This window comes from Trachinotus anak, unplaced genomic scaffold, assembly GCF_046630095.1.
Source record: "Trachinotus anak isolate AG129_WGS33_773 ecotype Australia unplaced genomic scaffold, CSIRO_AGI_Tana_v1 ptg000008l, whole genome shotgun sequence".
Lineage (NCBI taxonomy): Eukaryota > Metazoa > Chordata > Actinopteri > Carangiformes > Carangidae > Trachinotus > Trachinotus anak.
Genome location: NW_027273859.1, coordinates 18,362,907 through 18,381,765, shown reverse-complemented (window position 1 = coordinate 18,381,765; position 18,859 = coordinate 18,362,907). Strand labels below are relative to the sequence as shown.

At 44.5% G+C, this 18,859-nt stretch overlaps 1 protein-coding gene across 1 annotated transcript in view; it reads right to left on the bottom strand.

Annotated features, from left to right (window-relative positions):
* Nucleotides 1-18,859, bottom strand: part of LOC139624244 (zinc finger SWIM domain-containing protein 6-like) — a 41,442-nt gene that overhangs the window by 6,937 nt on the left and 15,646 nt on the right. The window contains exons 2-10 of the mRNA XM_071483214.1: nt 10,233-10,589; nt 8,624-8,772; nt 6,473-6,623; nt 4,695-4,874; nt 4,059-4,229; nt 3,791-3,937; nt 3,282-3,428; nt 2,169-2,429; nt 1,182-1,317 (exon numbers count right to left, since the gene is read on the bottom strand). Of these exons, the coding sequence (XP_071339315.1) occupies nt 1,182-1,317; nt 2,169-2,429; nt 3,282-3,428; nt 3,791-3,937; nt 4,059-4,229; nt 4,695-4,874; nt 6,473-6,623; nt 8,624-8,772; nt 10,233-10,589 (1,699 nt within the window). The remainder of the gene's footprint in view (nt 1-1,181; nt 1,318-2,168; nt 2,430-3,281; nt 3,429-3,790; nt 3,938-4,058; nt 4,230-4,694; nt 4,875-6,472; nt 6,624-8,623; nt 8,773-10,232; nt 10,590-18,859) is intronic.

Sequence of the window (18,859 nt, the reverse complement as noted above, 5' to 3'; positions counted from 1 at the left end):
ACCCTGGTTCCTTTACCTCCTCCTCTATATTTAACTGTCCGCCGTCCCGTGGGAGCGGGGAGGTATATGCTATCATATTACACTACGCTACATTACACACATTCATTATGTGCTGAGTAGACACCCCTGGCTCCCAGGAGCACCCATAAGTGGCCATATTATTCTAAATCGCCAGTTTCACGCCACAGGAGGGAGGATGAAGGAGGTGAGGGGAGGAAACGGGGAAGGTGAAGGGAAGTGGCAAGGGATGGTGGGGAGTGGCTGACTCAGGAAAAACAGGTTTGGGACGTGGATTTAGAGGCAAGGAGGGGACACACAGCGGCTGGATGTGCAACTTTGAAACCACACGACCCCTCGATGAGAAATCCAGCCATGTTGTTTTGGTTTTGGAAGCATGTTATTTCAGTTCCTGATTGCTCCTAACTGGTTTAACTATGGGAAGGTGTGATTGTTGTCCTTTTGTTCTCTGCTTGTCCAACTGAGACACAAGATGGTGCAAGTAAAAACTCGCTCCTCATCCGCTCATGAATCGTTTGCCGGTTTCTGCAGCGATGGACTCAGAGAGGCTAAGCTTTGTAGAAACATAACAAACATCTTCCCAACACTGCCCTCTCCCTGCTGGCCCTGCATGTGTATATGTGTGTGTTTGTGTGTGTGTGTGTGTGTGTGCTTCCTCCTCATTACAGCCACACTAATTACACTCTCATTAATGTAATTAATATTCACTGATCCAGCTCCCACTAGTCACAACATCAAAACAGCAGCGCAGACTGATTAACACACATACACATGTACACATTGTCCACAGATGAATACACACAGGAGCTTAATATAGAGAGATCAGCCACAATGACTGACTTTAGAGCTGGAGGACAGCATGCAGAGAGATCACTATGTTATCTTGCAATGGTTAGGTCAGTTACTTTAACAGGAGCCATTACAACATCAAACATTTTTATAAGTTTTAGAGATGGAATCTGGACAAATCTAAATGTGATCCCCCTGTTTCAGGACGTTAGTGGTTTTTTAAAAGCCTCCATTAGCCCAAACATGGAAGGATTTTTTTTTTTAACCAAAGGTCAGCAATTAATTCTTCAAATGAAAAATCAATTAAGTTTGATTTACAAGGCTTTGACGTGTTTACAGCAACACGCAAGCACACACAAACTTAAGCGACATACCGCATGGCTCTCAGTGCAATTTTGTACGCCAGTTCAGCGTCGTGAGGTAGGAGAGAGGTGAAGAGATAGCGGGCGAAGGTGTGCATGGGAACACTCTCTCTGTGGACGATCTCTCCAAGGCCAGAGTACGGACCAGCTGTTTGAAAAACACACAAAACAAATACACACACACAAAGTCAATGAATTTTATGGTATAGACAATATAAATACACATTTGCCAATAAGTATATTTTCATTTTGTTGTATACTGAATCATGGTTTTTCTATTGTGTGTCGAGGAGTGGCTTATATGGTCTATCCCTTCTAGCCAGGAAGAGGCAAAGCCACGCAGCATTAAAACAAACCGTGACGTCAAAAACCATATGGTCGTGTGTGCAGACTTGGCCTCACACTTGCTCCCTTCCCTCCCCCTCTTCCTGCACTTCCCCTTGTCTCTGGTGGGTTATTTTAAACCCCAACAGGCTCCTAAGCCACAGACCACATCACACAGTGGCGCGGCTGAAGCCTCCAGGGGCCCGCAGAGGCCTCGGAGCCTGGCGTTCTATTAGTAACGGAGCCAGAGGTGGGTGGTCGTGCCGGGGGCCGAGGCAGGGCTGGGGTTTGGGTGGGGACTGGAAAGGAGATTGACTGGGCCAGGCCTTTCAGGATGTACCACCTCCATCCTCCTCCTCCTCCCTTTCCCATAACCAGGCCCCATTCTGCTCCAGCTCCAGTCCTGTAAATGTACACACTGTTCCGTGTGCGTGCATGTGTGTGCTGACACAATACCCCTGGTGTTACTGTGTAAAGAGCTCATTTTGGTCTGGCCCAGGGCAGCCCAGCCTCTGTTTGCACCACAAAATGAAAGGATAATAAATAGTGAGACAGAGTCCAATGTGTTTTTTTTTCCAGTGTGAGGAGGTATGTCTATGTATATGTGTGGAGAATGGGAGGTGTCGTAAATTAAAGGGAGAATAGGGGTGAAATAGAATCCGTTAGCTCCCTCACCCTCTAGCAGAAAGACGGCCTGTTTACGGAAGATTTTGACCAGAGAGTCGTCCAGTTCCACTTCTTGCAGCTTGGCCAATAGCTGCTCTTCATTGCGACACACCTTTTCTTGAGCGTACAGCCCGTCAGGCATCACCCGCTGCTGGCCTAAGCCAATCAGAGCCGTCTCCACTGCGAGCGCCACATACGATTCGCCGTCTCCCAGCAATCGCTGCACAGGCATTCGCTGGAGGTCTGCTCGGCTTACAACACTGGAGCAGTCTGTGGAGAAGAAAGGGAAGCGAAAAAAAACAGAGACAGATGAAGAGAAAGAGAGTTAAAACAAAGGAAGTGAGTTCTCATGAAGTGCCCAACTGTCTCTTATGGAAAACCAATGTGTCAGTCACAAAGTAGAGGTCTGAAGCCAACAACGATCCAAAATAAAGATCAGCGCCTCAGGAGCATTCCTCTGTTCACTTCTCTGCCTCATAGGAGAGGGCTATTTCTGTGAGCAGAGGAGGCAATGAGGGACCGAGCGATCGTGGAGTGTAGGAGAGGAGAATTTAACAAATATGAGAGGAGGCTTTACAAGATAAGAAAAAGAGACAGACGGTGAATCTGCATTTAAACTCTGCTTCCCGACAACAGTATTCTAATCTAACTCTAAGACATTATTATGTGGCTACATATAACTAACTAATTACTCCACTGTAGTCAACAAGGCAAGCGATGTGAGTGTACATCACGTATTTTGTTATCCCAAATTACGAATCAATCACTAGGAATAACATACAGCATAGTGAAACATAAAAATTTTTATAAACATCTGTGTATAAATACACAAATGTTTGCATATTTTCATGATTATAGCTGTGCTTGTTTTGTATCATGCTACATTATAGTATTGTTTTGTATGTGGTTGTTATGTTACTTGTGCATACATGTTATTATACAGCAAATGTCATATATATCATATACAAATCATATAGTACAAGTATGTGGTAATGAGAAACCACACACAAAACATACATTATTATCTTTTTAATTTGTTTCATATGCTGCCATAGAGCCAGACCCATATTTAAGTTTCTGTGCAAATTTGTTGTATTCAGGATACTAATTCTAGAGCAGTACCTGAGAGGTCTAAGCAGATGTTGGAGCCCTCCTCTCCCACTCGTCCTGACTCTGTCAGGGTGCTGAACAGGGTCCCGATAGGATCCAGGGGGTGTCCCACCCAGCCCTCCATGTTGGTTATGGAGGTATGGCCTTTGTGGAGCAACTCTGAGACAAGACAGAGCAGATAAAGTTAACAGAGACACACAACACACACGTATACTGTATATACACAACTTCCAAAAACCTGTACCAGGAAAATGAACACGCTCTTAAATCAAATGAAATGAATAATATCAATAACTGAAAAAATCAAAAGAAACATTTTAACAGCCACACAACATTTATTCTCTTTGCCACTGGCAACTTCTCCTTCTCTTTTCTCTTCATGCTTTCATTTTTAAGGTGATGTTATAGAGTAATAATATGAGATGATGTATGCTGGTGTTGTTTATATGCATGATTAATTAATTTGTGGATGTAAGATTGCTAATTTACATTCTGAAAACTAAAAAAGAAATTAGCTTCACCTTTCTTGTGCCTGCGGAAGTGCTCCAGTTGCCTCTGTTGTTGCCGTCGTAACGTGTTCACCACAGCGATGGCCAGTCGGAGGGCTTCTCTTGGGTAACCGTGTGAACGCAGAGCATCCACCCTGGCACAGGCCGTCGGGACATGTTCTGAGAAAAAAGGCAAAGTTCAAACCCCAATATTCTCTCATTGGATACTGTAAATGATCAATCCCACATAATCTGACACGCGCACTCACATACACAAACACGTATATACACATAGACTCACCGTGCCACAAAGGCCAGCCACGTGAGTCAAAGAGGGAACCCTCCTGGTTGTCATGGTAACAGTAGTTGGCATAGAGGTCACTGGCGATAATGTGCTGGAGGTGTCGGTCCTGCCAGTGCAGGTCACAGGCCTCAATGGCCCGTGTGAACACAGTCCTGTGGGGGCGCATCTCTGCAGAGGAAGACCAAGGAGGAAGAGGATTTTAATGTCTGATCATGAATTGAGCAAAAGGCAGGTAGGGGAGACATGCATGGTCATTTGGCAGCTTTGTAAATACTTCTTAATATCATCAAAATTTTTGAGTATTAAGATGAATTACTACAAACAAACATATCCATCACCTAGAAGAACTGGCTTCTACGCCATAGAAAATGTGCCGTGATGTTTTAAAGGAATAAAGTGAAGCTTTCAGGGTGAATGTGCTACATGGAAAAACAACTTTTAAACAAAACAAAAGAAATGCGTGTAGAATGATTCTTTAGGTGAACAGGAAATATTCCCCACACCGGAGGCAGAGGCTTCAATACTGATGCTTTCAAATGCTACATCATCACCTCTGACCTTAACAACTGTGAGATACGTTACCGCAAACTAAAGACGTTATTGACAGACATACAAAACTTGTCAATCTCTGACCTTGGTTGCCATGGGCACCCTGAGGCAGTGAGTGGGTGAGGTTGGGCAGCTCGTTGCCGTGGTTACCATCCTCCCAGGGGCAGACGTCCACGCTGTTCCATCTGCGCAGCTGGCGCAGCCATGATGACTTCTGCTCTGGTTTACAGTGCGGGTTCAGTACGATGCACATCCAAAGGGCCCCTGGACACACACACACACAAACATCAACATACGCACATTTCAGTTACCTGCCCTACTTCCCAATGTGTGACAGTGACGTAAGCGATGACTCAGGCAATGCAGGAAGGTCCTTTTTTTGATATTTAAAACAACTATAGTTATCATGCAAGATCATGAAAGCTCAAGCCAGTTTTCAAAGACGGGCAACATCATAACATTAGTTCTTTTTCTTTTGGAGCGCATTTTCTACGCTGCCGCCATCTTGCACTGGAATACAAAACTCTGTGAAAACAGAGAACTTAACTAGTCCCGAGGCAATGCTGACTGCACACATATCATTTTGGAGTAAATTGGAACAAACAGAATATGAAAAGTGGCTACGTCTCCAAGGAGGCAAGCACATTCAGGGATTTTACTCTCAAGACTGCTGGAGATGTGTACACTCAGTGTGTGTGTGTGTGTGTGATTGTGTTGTACGTATGCATGTGTGTAAAGGCAGAGAGAGTTTGGGAGGAAGGACGAAGACAAGGACAGAGACAGAACATGAAGGGAGAAAAAGAATACAAAAGGTGCAGAACAGAGGGAGAGGCGGAAAAAAAAGGAAGTAGAAAATGAAATAGGGAGCGGAGATGATTTGGACGAGGAGACATGGGTGAGGACAAGTGAATGAGGCATGGCTTTGTGTCTGGAGGAGAGGAGTAGCTGCGGCTCAAAGAGGAGAAAGACAAAAGAGGGGGAGAGGGAGAGAGAGAGAGAGAGAGAGAGAGAGAGAGAGAGAGAGAGAGAGAGAGTGGCGCCGAGAGGCAGCATTCACCACACATCAGGGGGAGTGATAAGGACTTGGGAAGAAGGGTTTGAAGTGTGGACTTCAAAGAGACCGTACACACACTTCCAAAAATACGTGGGATTGAAACAGATGAGATCACTGCGCTGTCCTCACAAAGTGCAGAACAAGACCAAAGGGAGAAAACGAACATCATCGTCAACAACAGCAGCAGCAGCAGCAGCAGCAGCAGCCAAGACATTAGAGGGAAACAACAAAGACGGGAGACAACACGACTGCTGTCCTGGTGATGGGCTTGCTGGTTTTGTGGTTTGTGAGGAAGTATTTTGCTGTAGGTACAGCACGTCTGTCAGAGGAACTACACACTTTCTTCAAACCAAACGGCTGCGATAGCGAGCAGCACTCTGTCACATCGACTCACATAATGCGCTGTGTTGGAAAACATAACGGGGGTCACAATATTTGTTGTTTTGATGGGGCGTGATGTGCGGCGTTAAACAGCTTGCAATTCACCAAGACGCTCCTGCTGAGCTGCAAAACCTACGTTCACAGTATAAGGAAGAAACCGGACCGTCAGTGATGCGTGTGCGTCTGAGAGTGTGTGTCTGTGTGGGCTGTTTTAGAAACAAAGGACAAATAAACAAGGAGGAAAAAACGTGTGTGTGTGTGTGTGTGTGTGTGTGTGTGTGTGTGCGCCTATGTGCCAATGTCTGTGTTCGATCCCCCACCTTGCTAAATCTGTCTGTGCCTGCACACATTTGTAAGGACAACTGGTGTGTGTGTGTGTATGTGTGTGTGCGTGCGTGTGTGTGTGTGGTGTGTTTTTCCCCCTTACCCAGCTCATCCCAGAGCTGTCTGTACTTGTCGGTCATGGTGGTGCCCTGCTGTCTCCACAGTGCGAGCCGAGGGTCGGCCATGAACTGTTCTGTGATCAGTGTTAACATCCTCGCTCCGTTGGAGTCACGCATCTTCAGCATCTCCCTCACCTACAGGAGGAGAGAGGAGGGGACAGGGAGGACAGTTACGTACGGGCCCGCACACCAGCGTGGTTTACACAAACGGATGCACACAGAGCTACGAACACACTAAGCACGCGCAGTAATACAGAGACACACCAACAAACAGCTCTCACAATTTACAGACGAGACATGCAGGACTGCAGTGGGCCGCACAAACAAATGACAGATGCACACAAATTTTGCACATTGAAAAAAAAATAGACTGTGTATTTAGACTTTGTTTGTTTGTGTATCTTTTGGATTGTTTTTAGGTATCTAAATTTATCCGTATCTGTATCTAGATGTCTCTATTTTATTCATGTATTTATTACCTCGTCAACATAAACATATTTTAAGATTACTCAATACCATATGTTGGATCTTTTCCTATCTCTTGTGTGTGAGCTGCTGATCTGGGTGGTGAGTTGCTTTGAATTGAACTGAATGGAAAAAAAGTCCATACACCTCTCAGACAGCACTGCCTGAATATGTTTATCCATTTGCTAGGGTTATATCTATCTAACAGTTAATGTATGTCTATAGAAAATGTTGTCAGCAGCTCATGCTGGGCAGTGGTCTTTGTATTTCGAGGTCGTTGTCTAACATTTAACTTCCATGTTCAATGAACATGTCTCTGTACTGTTCTCTCTCCTTCTCAGCGAGCGACTGTAACCACTAATGTTCGCTCAAATCCTTCCTCTCAGTCTGTCATAGCTTTCTCTCAAATTTTGTTGACACCGGTCCTTGTCTTTTTTTTCCCCCAAATCTTGACGACCATTCAAACTAGTGTCAGGTTCTCTGAGTAGTTTTGTGGTTTCATTTGAGAAATATTCTCCAGAAGTCAGACTGTCACATTGAAATTCAATTCAATTACATAAAATGCAGAACGAGGTACATTGTACTTGAAGGCTGAATATCTTCAATTCTTACTGTTCTGCTTTTCAAAATAGAATTATAGAAAGTTGACTTGTGTTGCAACCACTCAGTAGTTTAACTATGTCTTTTTTTTGCTGGTGCATGTCCATCACCATTTTCTCCTTATTTTCTCTTAGTGGAGGATTTTCTTTGCTGTTCTAATCGCAAGGGGAACTCGCTTATTGTAAACTTTAGTGGTCAGCATCATCTTGCAGCAAGAAACACAACTCTTGGGTGTATGGGGATATAAAAATCCAAGTAAACATTGGTTTAAACAGATCTGCTACTTTTAAGAATTCTGGATATTTTTCAGTGAAAAGCGATAAAAAGATTGAAAACTGTGATTCTTAATAGTGTTTTTTCTGTCACACATGAAGAAAGCCTGAGTCACAGGAACACTTACATACACAAATGCATATACAGTAGAAGTCTTTGTGATTTGAGGGCAGCTCTATGTACATTCGAGCGTGTACATGACTCTCAGTGTGTGTGTGTGTGTGTGTGTGTGTGTGTGTGTGCTGAAAAGGATATAACAGGCATCAAAGAGCATGAAGCAGAGAGACCTTCTAAAAGCTGGGCAGGGTGGATGATAATGGCCTTGGCTTGCAGTCTTTACATAGCATACAGCACATTAATGCTGGCCTAACTCTGCTACAGTAATACCAGGCAGAAGAGAGAGAACCACACGCCCCTCATGCAATCATTTAATCGTGGGTAGAGAGAAGCAAAGCTTTCCTCTTTCTATACCTCTTTCTCTCTCTTTATCTTAGACTTTACCTTCTGCAATTAGCTGTAGCTAAGACAGAGCTTGCGATTTAATGCATGTGCCGATATATGTAAGTTGTTTTGTCTGGGATTACTTTGCCTCTTTTCATACAGGAATACAAGAGAATAGCGTGCGCGCTATAGAGAAGAAGATTTTTATTAGCAAACACACTTTTACTGTGTGCTCTTGTAGAGAGATAGGTGGACCTACACACGCAGAGTGTGCCTGTGGCGGTCAGGGCTGGTATGTTTTGTATGTATGCCGTTATGTTCTGTATGTGCACAAATGAATGCTGCTGGCTCCCGACCTTGCTGAAGAGCAGGTTGAGCTGCTTGCCGGAGCCGTGGTATCCTCCCTGGGAGAGGAAAAGCTTGACTTGCTCCTGAACCTGCTCCTCATCTAGGTGCCAGCAGTTCTCATCATCCACACTGGCTCCTGCTGTGGGGTCCGGGGCCCCTGAACACATATAGACAGACAGATATGTTATATGTGCAGTAGGTTACTTTTCAAATGTGGAGCATCCACTGAGTTCAGCTGTCACCCTCACTGTTGCACACTTTATTCTCAGTAACCACAATTTAAACCTTTTTCTAACCTTAACAAAAGAACCAAACATTAGCCATTAAAAAGCCAGGTAAAGAAAAAGACTGACCTTGGACAATTATATAGAAGCTATAAGAACACCCATGAAAAAAATTATAAAATGGGTGATGTAACACTTACTACATACAACAGAAAGAAATTCTAACAATCAGTTTAAGCCCATTCTTTACCGTACAAGCAGGAATGATTGTAGAAACAAACAGCAGAGCTCCTCAGTCATCTGGTCATTACACTAGAATAACAACTGCAACTGTAATTCAATATAAATAATATATGTGACATAATTTCAGGTAGTTTCTTACATTAATGCTTTCCCCGCTTATTCTGCACTTTATTCGTGCGTATTTTTCAAAGCAAATCAAAATAATCCATTAGTTATCATAGAAAGTGTTATTGACAGTCAAACATTTAATGACAGAGTGCATTTGAATTTGAAATGGTTTCCCCCAAACTCGAGGCAATGTGCCTTTTTATTTCTCAGAATGACTGCAGTGTAGTTTCCTGGTAGATAAAAACGTGGAAAAATATCAAATACAGACTAATATTGATAAAGCGTAAAAGTATGTGCATGCACCTGAACTGACCCTCAAGCAGATTAAATGAATAGGAATAATTCAGATGGTGTAATCAATCTGATGTTACATTTCCACAGATATTAACGGAGGGGTGACAGATCAATATTATGTTTAAAAAAACACCTTGTCACTCTTGTGTTGAAGACCTATCTCTCTCCTTTTCTTCCTTCTGATTGGCTCATTTATTGCTCAGATTTCTGTTGTTCTTTCCTCTGTCTGTCTCTCACATCTCCCTTCTTTTCTCAGTCTCCTCATAGTTTTTCTTCCTCCTAGTCTGTCTCCTGTGTGACTCAATTTCTCATACACAAACACACATCCATGCTTATCCTATGCAGCCATCAAGTTTCTATCTCTGTGCTGTTAGTCCTTCAGTTTCCCCTCTTGTATTAAAGAAAGCAGCAGGAACAACGTCAATAACAAGAGATATGCTCCTTTCTTTATCTCTCCGCTAACCTCTTCGTCTCTGTCTCTGTATCGTTCTCTCTCTCTCAGTGGTAAATAACGGGTCTATAGTGTTGATTAAAGGCACACAGGCTCTCCTTTACTGTTTGGATCTCACTAATGAGTAACATTGATCCTGCCACACTTTACCTCCATCATGGAGTCAATACATGTATGCATGTAGCTGCAGGAAGACACACACAAACCCACATGATCATGTGGTCTTAAACATGCGCAACAACCTTCTTCACACGCACTGACACACACACACACACACACACACACACTTTTCCTCACCGTGGACCTGGTTGATCTCCGAGTTCTGTGACAGAATCTCGTCGGCCAGTTTCTGTGCGGTAGGCAGCACCTCTGTGTGGTGAACTGATATGAGATACTGGACAAACTTCTGCAGCTGGTCTCTGCTCATCTGGAACAGGGTTTCTGAGATGGGCAGGTGCAGTTTGACCTGCTCGGGCTTCCGTACTCTGTAAAGCGACAGCGCCACTACATGGGCGCAGTAGAAGATGTCTTTGTTTCCACAGGTGCATGTTACCGCCGTGATCTTGCAGCGGTCGAAGCTGACGCTTACACTGCATACAAGCTCTGGGGACGAGGGTGTGGCGGGGTCCGTCACTGTGCCGCTCAGATGAAAACCTGAAAAATTGAGAAGGGAGTGTAAATACAAGAGCAATCCTACCTTCTTTCATCTCTTCAACAATCAGTCAATGAACAGAAACTTAAACAGCAACAATTTTTATATTGATGAATCATTTTCACAATTGTTGAGCTCCAGGTTCCAGGTTTTCAATGAACATTTGCTGTTTTTTCTTTAATCATTGTTAACTTTTAGACAGTTTGTCCAACAAAATATGCATTTTTAGACCACATCACATGGGGCTCTGGCAGCTTGCAATGGGCTCTATTTTCTGGCATTTTATAGAGCAAACTTTACTGCTTTGTTTTACTCATTTAGAGACTAACTAATTAACATTTTTCCAGTTATTAAGTTTCAACCTGAAAAACTTTGGTTGTTAAGACAAGATCAGATGTTTAACCAATTGTTCTTAATAAGGCAGAAATAAAAATCTGGCATTTGTCATCTCCGGACAGAGCCAGCAACTGGAAGTTTTGCCTAAACTTTTATTAAATGAGAATTGGATGACTTCATCAGCTTATTGAATGTGCCCTTTAGTAAATGACATTATTGAGTAACTCTCTAAGAATGGACTCACGCAGCATGGAGTTGAACAATTATATGAAACAGACTCAGTTGGCCACAGTCACCTGCCAAAGGCCCCATGTTCTCTTATCATGAGAGCATGATCAGGACCAGCTGCAGTCCACAGTTATGACTCTGAGTGAGATTAAATCAGCCTGACAGAAATCTAGACTGAGTTTGCTGATCCCCTGCAAGAGGAGGAATTGAGAGCAAAGATGAGGAAGTGAGCAGTGAGTGCGGTATGATACAGTATGAATAACACAGCCTCTTGTTTGAATATAATGTTTGATCTTATCTTGACTGTGCTATCCGGAGGCACGGCTGGTCATTATGCGAGGATGAATATGAATGAGCAGGGCGGGGTCCCCGGTGGTGGCCGAAAACACACACACTCATGAGCATATGAAAGAGACAAACGTGTATGCGCACACCGAGCCACAGCGTGAGATCATGCATTTATTAATAATGGGAGTGGTTAGGAGAGACAGAAAGTAGCTTATGAATGCATTTAGGTGCTCAGAGGAGATTTCTGAAATGCATGTGGACCAGGCAAAGACATACATCTCTTAAATATGTTTATCAAAGGGCTGAGAACACGCATCGCTGTGATATCAAGCATGTATTAATGCAGATATCAAAGCGTTTTCTGGGCCTCTATATTAGGTAGAAAGGGAGGGGCGGGAGTTGAATATTTCATAGGATATAGATGGAAATGGGTTGAGGGGTACACAAGCAAACTGAACAGGGTCAGGTCAAAGTAGTTTTTCTTCCTCCTTGATGGCAGAGGGGTGCAGGAAGAATGCAGGTGAACAGGAAGAAAAATAGAGAAGGATGTAAACAGGGTCACAGCCCTTGCCTGTAGTGTTGGATGTGCCCCCAGGATGCATACAAAAATAAAACAAGCTGGTTGTAGAAGCCTTCTAGTTCTTCTCCACAGTCTCCCTGCAGACGTTAGTAGAAACACACAGTCAGGCAGGCTGTTTAAACACCCCCTGTATGAGTTCGACTTTATCCAAAATTCAAAAGGCTCCATTAGCATGGACGCTGCAAACCTGCAACACTGCAAAGGCGTCAAATCAGAAATAGCAATATTTTCTTAAATGCGCCCTTTTGCTCAGCATTATCTGCAGAACCAATAAGTGTTGGCTGCAAATATCTAACAGTGCAGAACTGCAGAACATTGCCATGGAGATATGCTTTTCCATTCTGAAAGCCAGCTGGCAGAGGAAGTACGTGTTCGTTAACAATATCCACAGAAGAGGGGTGTGGATGGAATATGGCAGCCACTTGCATCTGCAGTGATCAAAGCCTATATGTCTACAGCTGTGAGAGAGCAAGCAAGAGAGAGAGAGAGAGAGAGAGAGAGAGAGAGAGAGAGAGAGAGAGAGAGAGAGAGAGAGAGAGAGAGAGAGAGAGAGAGAGAGAGAGAGAGAGAGAGAGAGAGGGAGTTACTCTTAAACAAGACAACAAAAAGGTTCACATGGTGCAGCTGGTTGTAGAATTGGGAGCTAACATATTTAGCTGTGTGAAAACATACAAATGAGCAATGGCTCTTAATACTTGCTGATGCATTTAGTGTGCATATGAGTGTTTGCACGTGTTTGTGTGTGTGTGTGTGTGTGTGTGTGTGTGTGTGTGTGTGTGTGTGTGACACAAGCCTGTGTTTCAAGAGTGGCCCCTGGTCCAGAGAGGGGAGAGAAAAAGAGAACATCAAAAACATGTGGGGCTGAGGGAGCTCAAAGACAAATCAACCTCTGATACAAACACTCACACACTTATCAGACTGTCGCAAAAGCAGCTGCACTTTCTTTCACAAAGGTTTGTCTTTTTCCCATAGCAGTACTTTTTTTAAAAATTCAAAACATGGAAAATTAAAAACTAATGGAGATAAAAGACTTATCCTCGTTTGAAAGCAAAATCAGTTGTGATTCCGTTTGCTTTAACGGACACTCTCACTCTATTGCCTTCCAAGCCCTTTTCATCCATCCCTCCCTCTATCCACATTCCCACAGCTCTTTCCCTCTCACTCTCTGACAGATGGGTAGGTAATGAGTTTCGCCTTTCCCCGTCCAATCGTCTGGGCACCAAAAACTGCCCCCCACGCCAAAAAATGCCCTTTTAATTTAGCCAAGCGCTGAGTACAGGGATATTACTGTTTAGGTACACACACACACACACACACCTCCCATGACTCCTGGTTGGGTGGGTTTGAAACCTTCAATGTCTCATGTGCTAGCTATTAAAGAGCCTGGTTTCCCCCTCACCCAGTCCACCCAGCTCCCCTCCTCGAGTGGTGCTCAGGGCTCTTTTCTGTGCATGTTCAAGAGGCCAGGGTTGGCTTTCAAAGTAACCATGGCGGCCATTTTTAGAACAAGGCCTCTGTGAGGTTGCCCTAGAAACCCCTTCTGACCGCCCTGGTGAAGTCACACTTGGCCCAAAGCACTGTGTAAGGCAGCAAAAACTGTGTGTGAAAGACTGAGCGAGAATGAGTGTATGTGTATATATATGTTCAAATCCCACAAAGGCCTGTGGACCACCCACACTCTTTGGGGGACCCACATCAAAGCATTCCCCCAAACAGCCCTTCACTCTATCTTTCTCTCTCGTTTTGAAATTGTATAAGTGCTGATAAGCCAGCATGCCCTCTCTTGCCCAACTAGGACCACTTCTGTCTATTGAACATCAAGGGGCCCTAGAAATGCCGGACTCTTATTTCAGGGAGGAAAGACCCAAGCTGAGACCTGCATCTCCTACAACATACATCTGCTGTGACGGCAGAATACCGCCTTTATACGTTTCCTATAAAACACAATTTAGCTTCCCACATAAAGGCGATCGGCAGTGATCGGGGTCGGGCCTGAAAGGTTTGCTTGTCTAAGCACAAAAGTGCTCACTGTTCCAAAATCACTGGAGTAAATTAGATTGAGCAACATACATATATTTCCACAATCAAATTAAGATTCCAAGTCAATGGAGAAAATTTAGGCCCAGCAGTGGGAAGGTCATTAAGTTTATTGGCTGAATTGGTTCATGAGTGACTGTCACCTAAATCTAATATGGCACCACGCAGTTCAGGCAGCACTCATCCGAAGTATTTGTGTGTGTGTGTGTGTGTGTGTGTGTGTGTGTGTGAGAGTGAGTGTGTACGTGTTTGTGTGTGTGTGTGTGTGTGTGATACATCCTGAATACATGATTGATTTCAGTGCAAGAAATGAGATGAAGCAAATGGGCTGGTGTGAAAGCAAGTCAACAAAAGCAAAGAGGGAGAAACAGAGAGAGCAAATAGATATTTAAGGCCCATTCGCCTGCGCCGATTCACTTCAGCCTTGCACATTAATCAAATTACCTCATGAGCTGCAGACAGACAGAGAGCAACACCTAAATCTGACTCTACCCTGCTAGAGCCTTTCTGATTCAGAGGGGACCGCCTGCGGTGGTTGGTGCCTTACCATGGGATTCTACTCCATGTTGACCAAAGATAGCCTGCTGAAACTTCACTGGGAAAAGGCTACTAGACTGGAATCCAATCTGCTCAGTTGGATTGAACTGAGAGGCCCTACTGAAAGGAGATCTGAACCACAACTGAAGAAAAGCAAGGCTCTACAGCAGGTCGGTGAAGGGTCAAGAATTATTGGGCAACCCCCACCTCTAACACAACCTCCATCCCACCCACAGCTAAAGCAGCATTTCCTTCACTGCGGCTCCTCCAACTGGCCCAGTTAATAAGGCTACAAAGAGAAATACAAGGCCTTTCACCATCTTAAAGCGTAGGTCTGTGTGAGTAACAATGAGCACATGCGTGTGTGGTCCTATAAGGAAGCACCCATACAGAGACTATAAACAGAGATCAATGTTGTTCTGCAGGAGACCTTGCTCCAGGCATGCGTGTGCATGAGTGCGTGTCCTAGGTGTGGGACAGGCTGGAATAACACAGCTGAGCTCCGGGGGCGGCCATATTTACGCCTCAAACCCTCTGTTTCACCAAAAAGCCTTTCTCTCGCCAGGTATGTTTTCATCACCCGCACATCCATGCACATGCACGTGCGCACAAACACACACCCACTCTCTCGCAGTCTGAATACTTATCCTGACAGACACAAACGAGCATAAATTAATGTTTTGAGATATTCTATGAATTTCAATGCTTTTACTTCCGCTTGAGATTCTGACAGCAAAATCTGCATGCTAATCATAAGGATGGGAGGAAGAGAATATCTGTTTGTGTGTGTGTGTGTGTGTGTGTGTGTGTGTGTGTGTGTGCATGCGTGCGTGTGCACTGACGTCTGTGTGGGTGATTGGAGTTGTCATCAGCTGGCGGTTGAAATGACAGTCGACTACTGGGCTGCTGCCACTTAGTTTCCATGCGGTACATCAGGAATGACTTGCAATTTTCTAACTATCACTTTCAAAATGGATTCTAATTTTGCTGGATTGGGCCTGTCAGGCAGAGCTGGTGTTACTGCTCTGCTGACTGATCCCAATGGTTGGCGTTCAGAGGGCTGACCAGTACAGAAAGACAGTGAAGCCTCTGTTCAGGGATGTGATCTAGACAAGACAAAAAGGATAAAGTGATGAGAAAATTAGTTCTGATGGTAACAGATGGAAGACCTGGTTGCAAGAAACCTTAAATGCAGGTCGAGAAAATCCTAACAATTCATGGTAACAGACTCACGGTCTGAGCCCTCTGGGAGAGGAATAGTCTGACATTTTAGGAAATATGCTTTTGCATTCTCGTTGAGAAGATTCCCGATGTCCCGTCCTTAGAGCAGATTTTATTTGTACAGTAAATATGAATCGACTGCCAGTAAACAGTTAGCTTAGCTTAGCATTAATACAGACAACAGGGGAAACTGCTAATTCTACCAGTAGCTTTTTACTCCGGGGCAAGGAATAGTCTGGATTGGCACATGGTTTTTGTATAGATTAATTAAACGCGATGTGATACATTGGAGGTGCTGGTAGGTGGTTTAACTGATCCCCCTTCTTCCCAGTCTTTGTGCTAAGCTAAGCTAACTGGCAGCTGGCGGCAAGAAAGTGGATGTATTATCCAAGATGTCAAACTCTTCTTTCATATGGAGATAAAATAGTTTGTAACATAGCTACACACCACCATATCACAGCTATTGATAGCATTAAAAAGGTAAAAGTCCAATACAGCTACTGCAATCAGAAAAATGGTTTTGTTCATATAAAATTACATTTCCGGGTGTGTTTTTCATACTTAACTATTAAACACAGTCTACAATTACTATTTGCCGTAATTTTAGAATGGCACATGTGTGGTATTGGATGAACTGTGCCTTAAGCTGCTATTTAAAATCTCTGTCACTGGAGAAGCTAGTGGCCTGCTAATTCTGTCTCCTGGCTGTACATTAACTATACATTATCCCAATCCATGTGCAAAGTTCATTAGTGTGAATGAAATTACAGCTGGCTGGAAATGAATGTGTGTAATTAGCAGAGGTCTGTCCCAGTAGAGCCACGCAAGCTATAGACGAAGGTAATGGGATCCATTGAAAAGCCATTGTCTGCTAGTTCAGGCCTTGAGTATCTGTCTAATGACAAACCTATACAGTCCAGACATTACAGCACTAGTGTCCTTCTTACTATGAAGGAGGAGAGTGTAGGTCGAGATGAGGCGGTCCCTGTCAGTCAAGGAGACAACACAGAAGATGTTGTCAAAAGAATAAACAAAGACTATGGCCATGCATGTATTTCATTAGTTTTGGAATATGCGTTGTGAGATGGAAACGGTGTTTGTTAGACCTTACAAATAATTTCCTTACAGAAAGTGTGCCAAATGATATTTGCTGCTCCTGTCAGAAGTGATTACAGATGTGTTCCTCTCGCTTAATTTGAACTTTGGCCTATAAATCCTTTTGTGATTAATCTTTTTGATTAATTTTTTGATTAATTAACTTTCAAAAATTTGCCTTGATGTCAAAGCTCAAAAGCAAAACTGTTTAAAAAAAAGGGAATAAAAGAATAAAATATAGCATAAGGATTCTGTAAAACTAGCAACACACTGACAAGAAGCCACCACTGTGGAAGCTAACATGGCTGAAAGTGAACAGAATTCATTTGCATATGAAAATAGTTGGACACTAACAGCACTGGACTGAAAACTACAGCATGACTGTGTGCGCACATGTGCGAGTTTGTGTGTGTTTTTAGGTTCACTTATCCACGCCAGGAAATAACCTTACACTCTTTACCCTTCCCATTTCGTTTGGAAAGTCACCCAACACACACACACACACACACACACACACACACTTCCCCACCCTTTGACACACACTCCTGATGCCTTCATGCATGCACGCATACTGGCTTCAGTGACTCCCTGCAGTCAACCTCCTTCTGCTCACAAACAGCCCCTCCTCTTTCCTCTTTCTCTCTCCAATAACTGACTCCTCCCCTGTTCCCCCCTCCCATGACACACACACACACACACACAGCCCTAGCCTAGCCCTAAGCTGACCCGTTTGTGTACTGACGTCACACACTAGACAAGGGGAGGCATCATTCCAGACAGACACACACACGTGCACACACACACACACACACACACACACACACACACACACACACACACACACACAGGCCCCAGCCGAGGGGGAAGCTGCATTCCAGCACAGGCACACAGACACACAAACACACATCACCACGCCTGGCGGTGGGAAGCATGGGGAGCGCTCAGCTGTAGCGGGGAGGCGGGGAGCAGGGGAGGAGGGCCGAGGGGGGGGGGGGGGGGGGGGGGGGGGGGGGGGGAGTTTCAGAGGAGGGAGGAGGGAGCGATGGCTCTGAGCCAGCGTTCCTCTGAGCTCAGCACTTCCCCTTTCAGCTCCAGCCAGCCGCCAGTTTGCGTAACGCAGCCGATGCAGCCCTGCCGGCTCGTGCTTAACCCCTTCCTTCCTGGAGTCGCTGAGGTCACGCTCACTGCTCTGTGCTCGGCGGCGCATGCCACACATCCTGGAGTCAAACCCGCCCCTGCCCAGCATCCCCCAGCATCCCCTGGCCCACTGAGGACGCTGGCCCACCACTCATACTTTCACGTTATTACCTGACACAGACGGAGGCAGATACGCGCACGTCTACAAACACACCAGGAAATAGGTTAACCTTTTACACTCCACTTTTTCAAAACAGTGGCCGAGCGAATCCACTCATATCTTTGTCCTCCTTGTGAAACACCAGCTCACCAACATAAGCTTGCGTAAAAATCTAAATAGGTAGGTAGCCTGTCTGAGAGTGACCTGGATTCACAGTGGCATCTCTCCCCGAAGACAAAGACAACCAAAAAGCACTGCAACCACTGAAATACACACCCATCCATTAACAATTACCAAGAAATTAGACAAACATGTATTTCATACAATAAACCAGGTAATAGTATGTGCGCACTGTATCTGTTTAGCTGTCGTATCTGTATTGACCTTCCAAGAACTTATGTAGGCCAAATGAGATGTGCGGCCTCGTACATCAGACGTGGCGCCTCCACCCCTAAAAACCCCCGATGTAAAGTGTCATAGCTCACACTAACCACAGCAGACACCGTCCATGGCGGAGGGCTGGGCAGAGCAGAGGGGGGAGTGAATGAGGGAAGAGGGGTGGTTCTCTCACATTTAATATCACTTGACACGCGTCATCCAGCATCTCTCAAACAGCCGCTGAGCCTGTGTCAAAGCCGCAGCCCTGTCAGAGA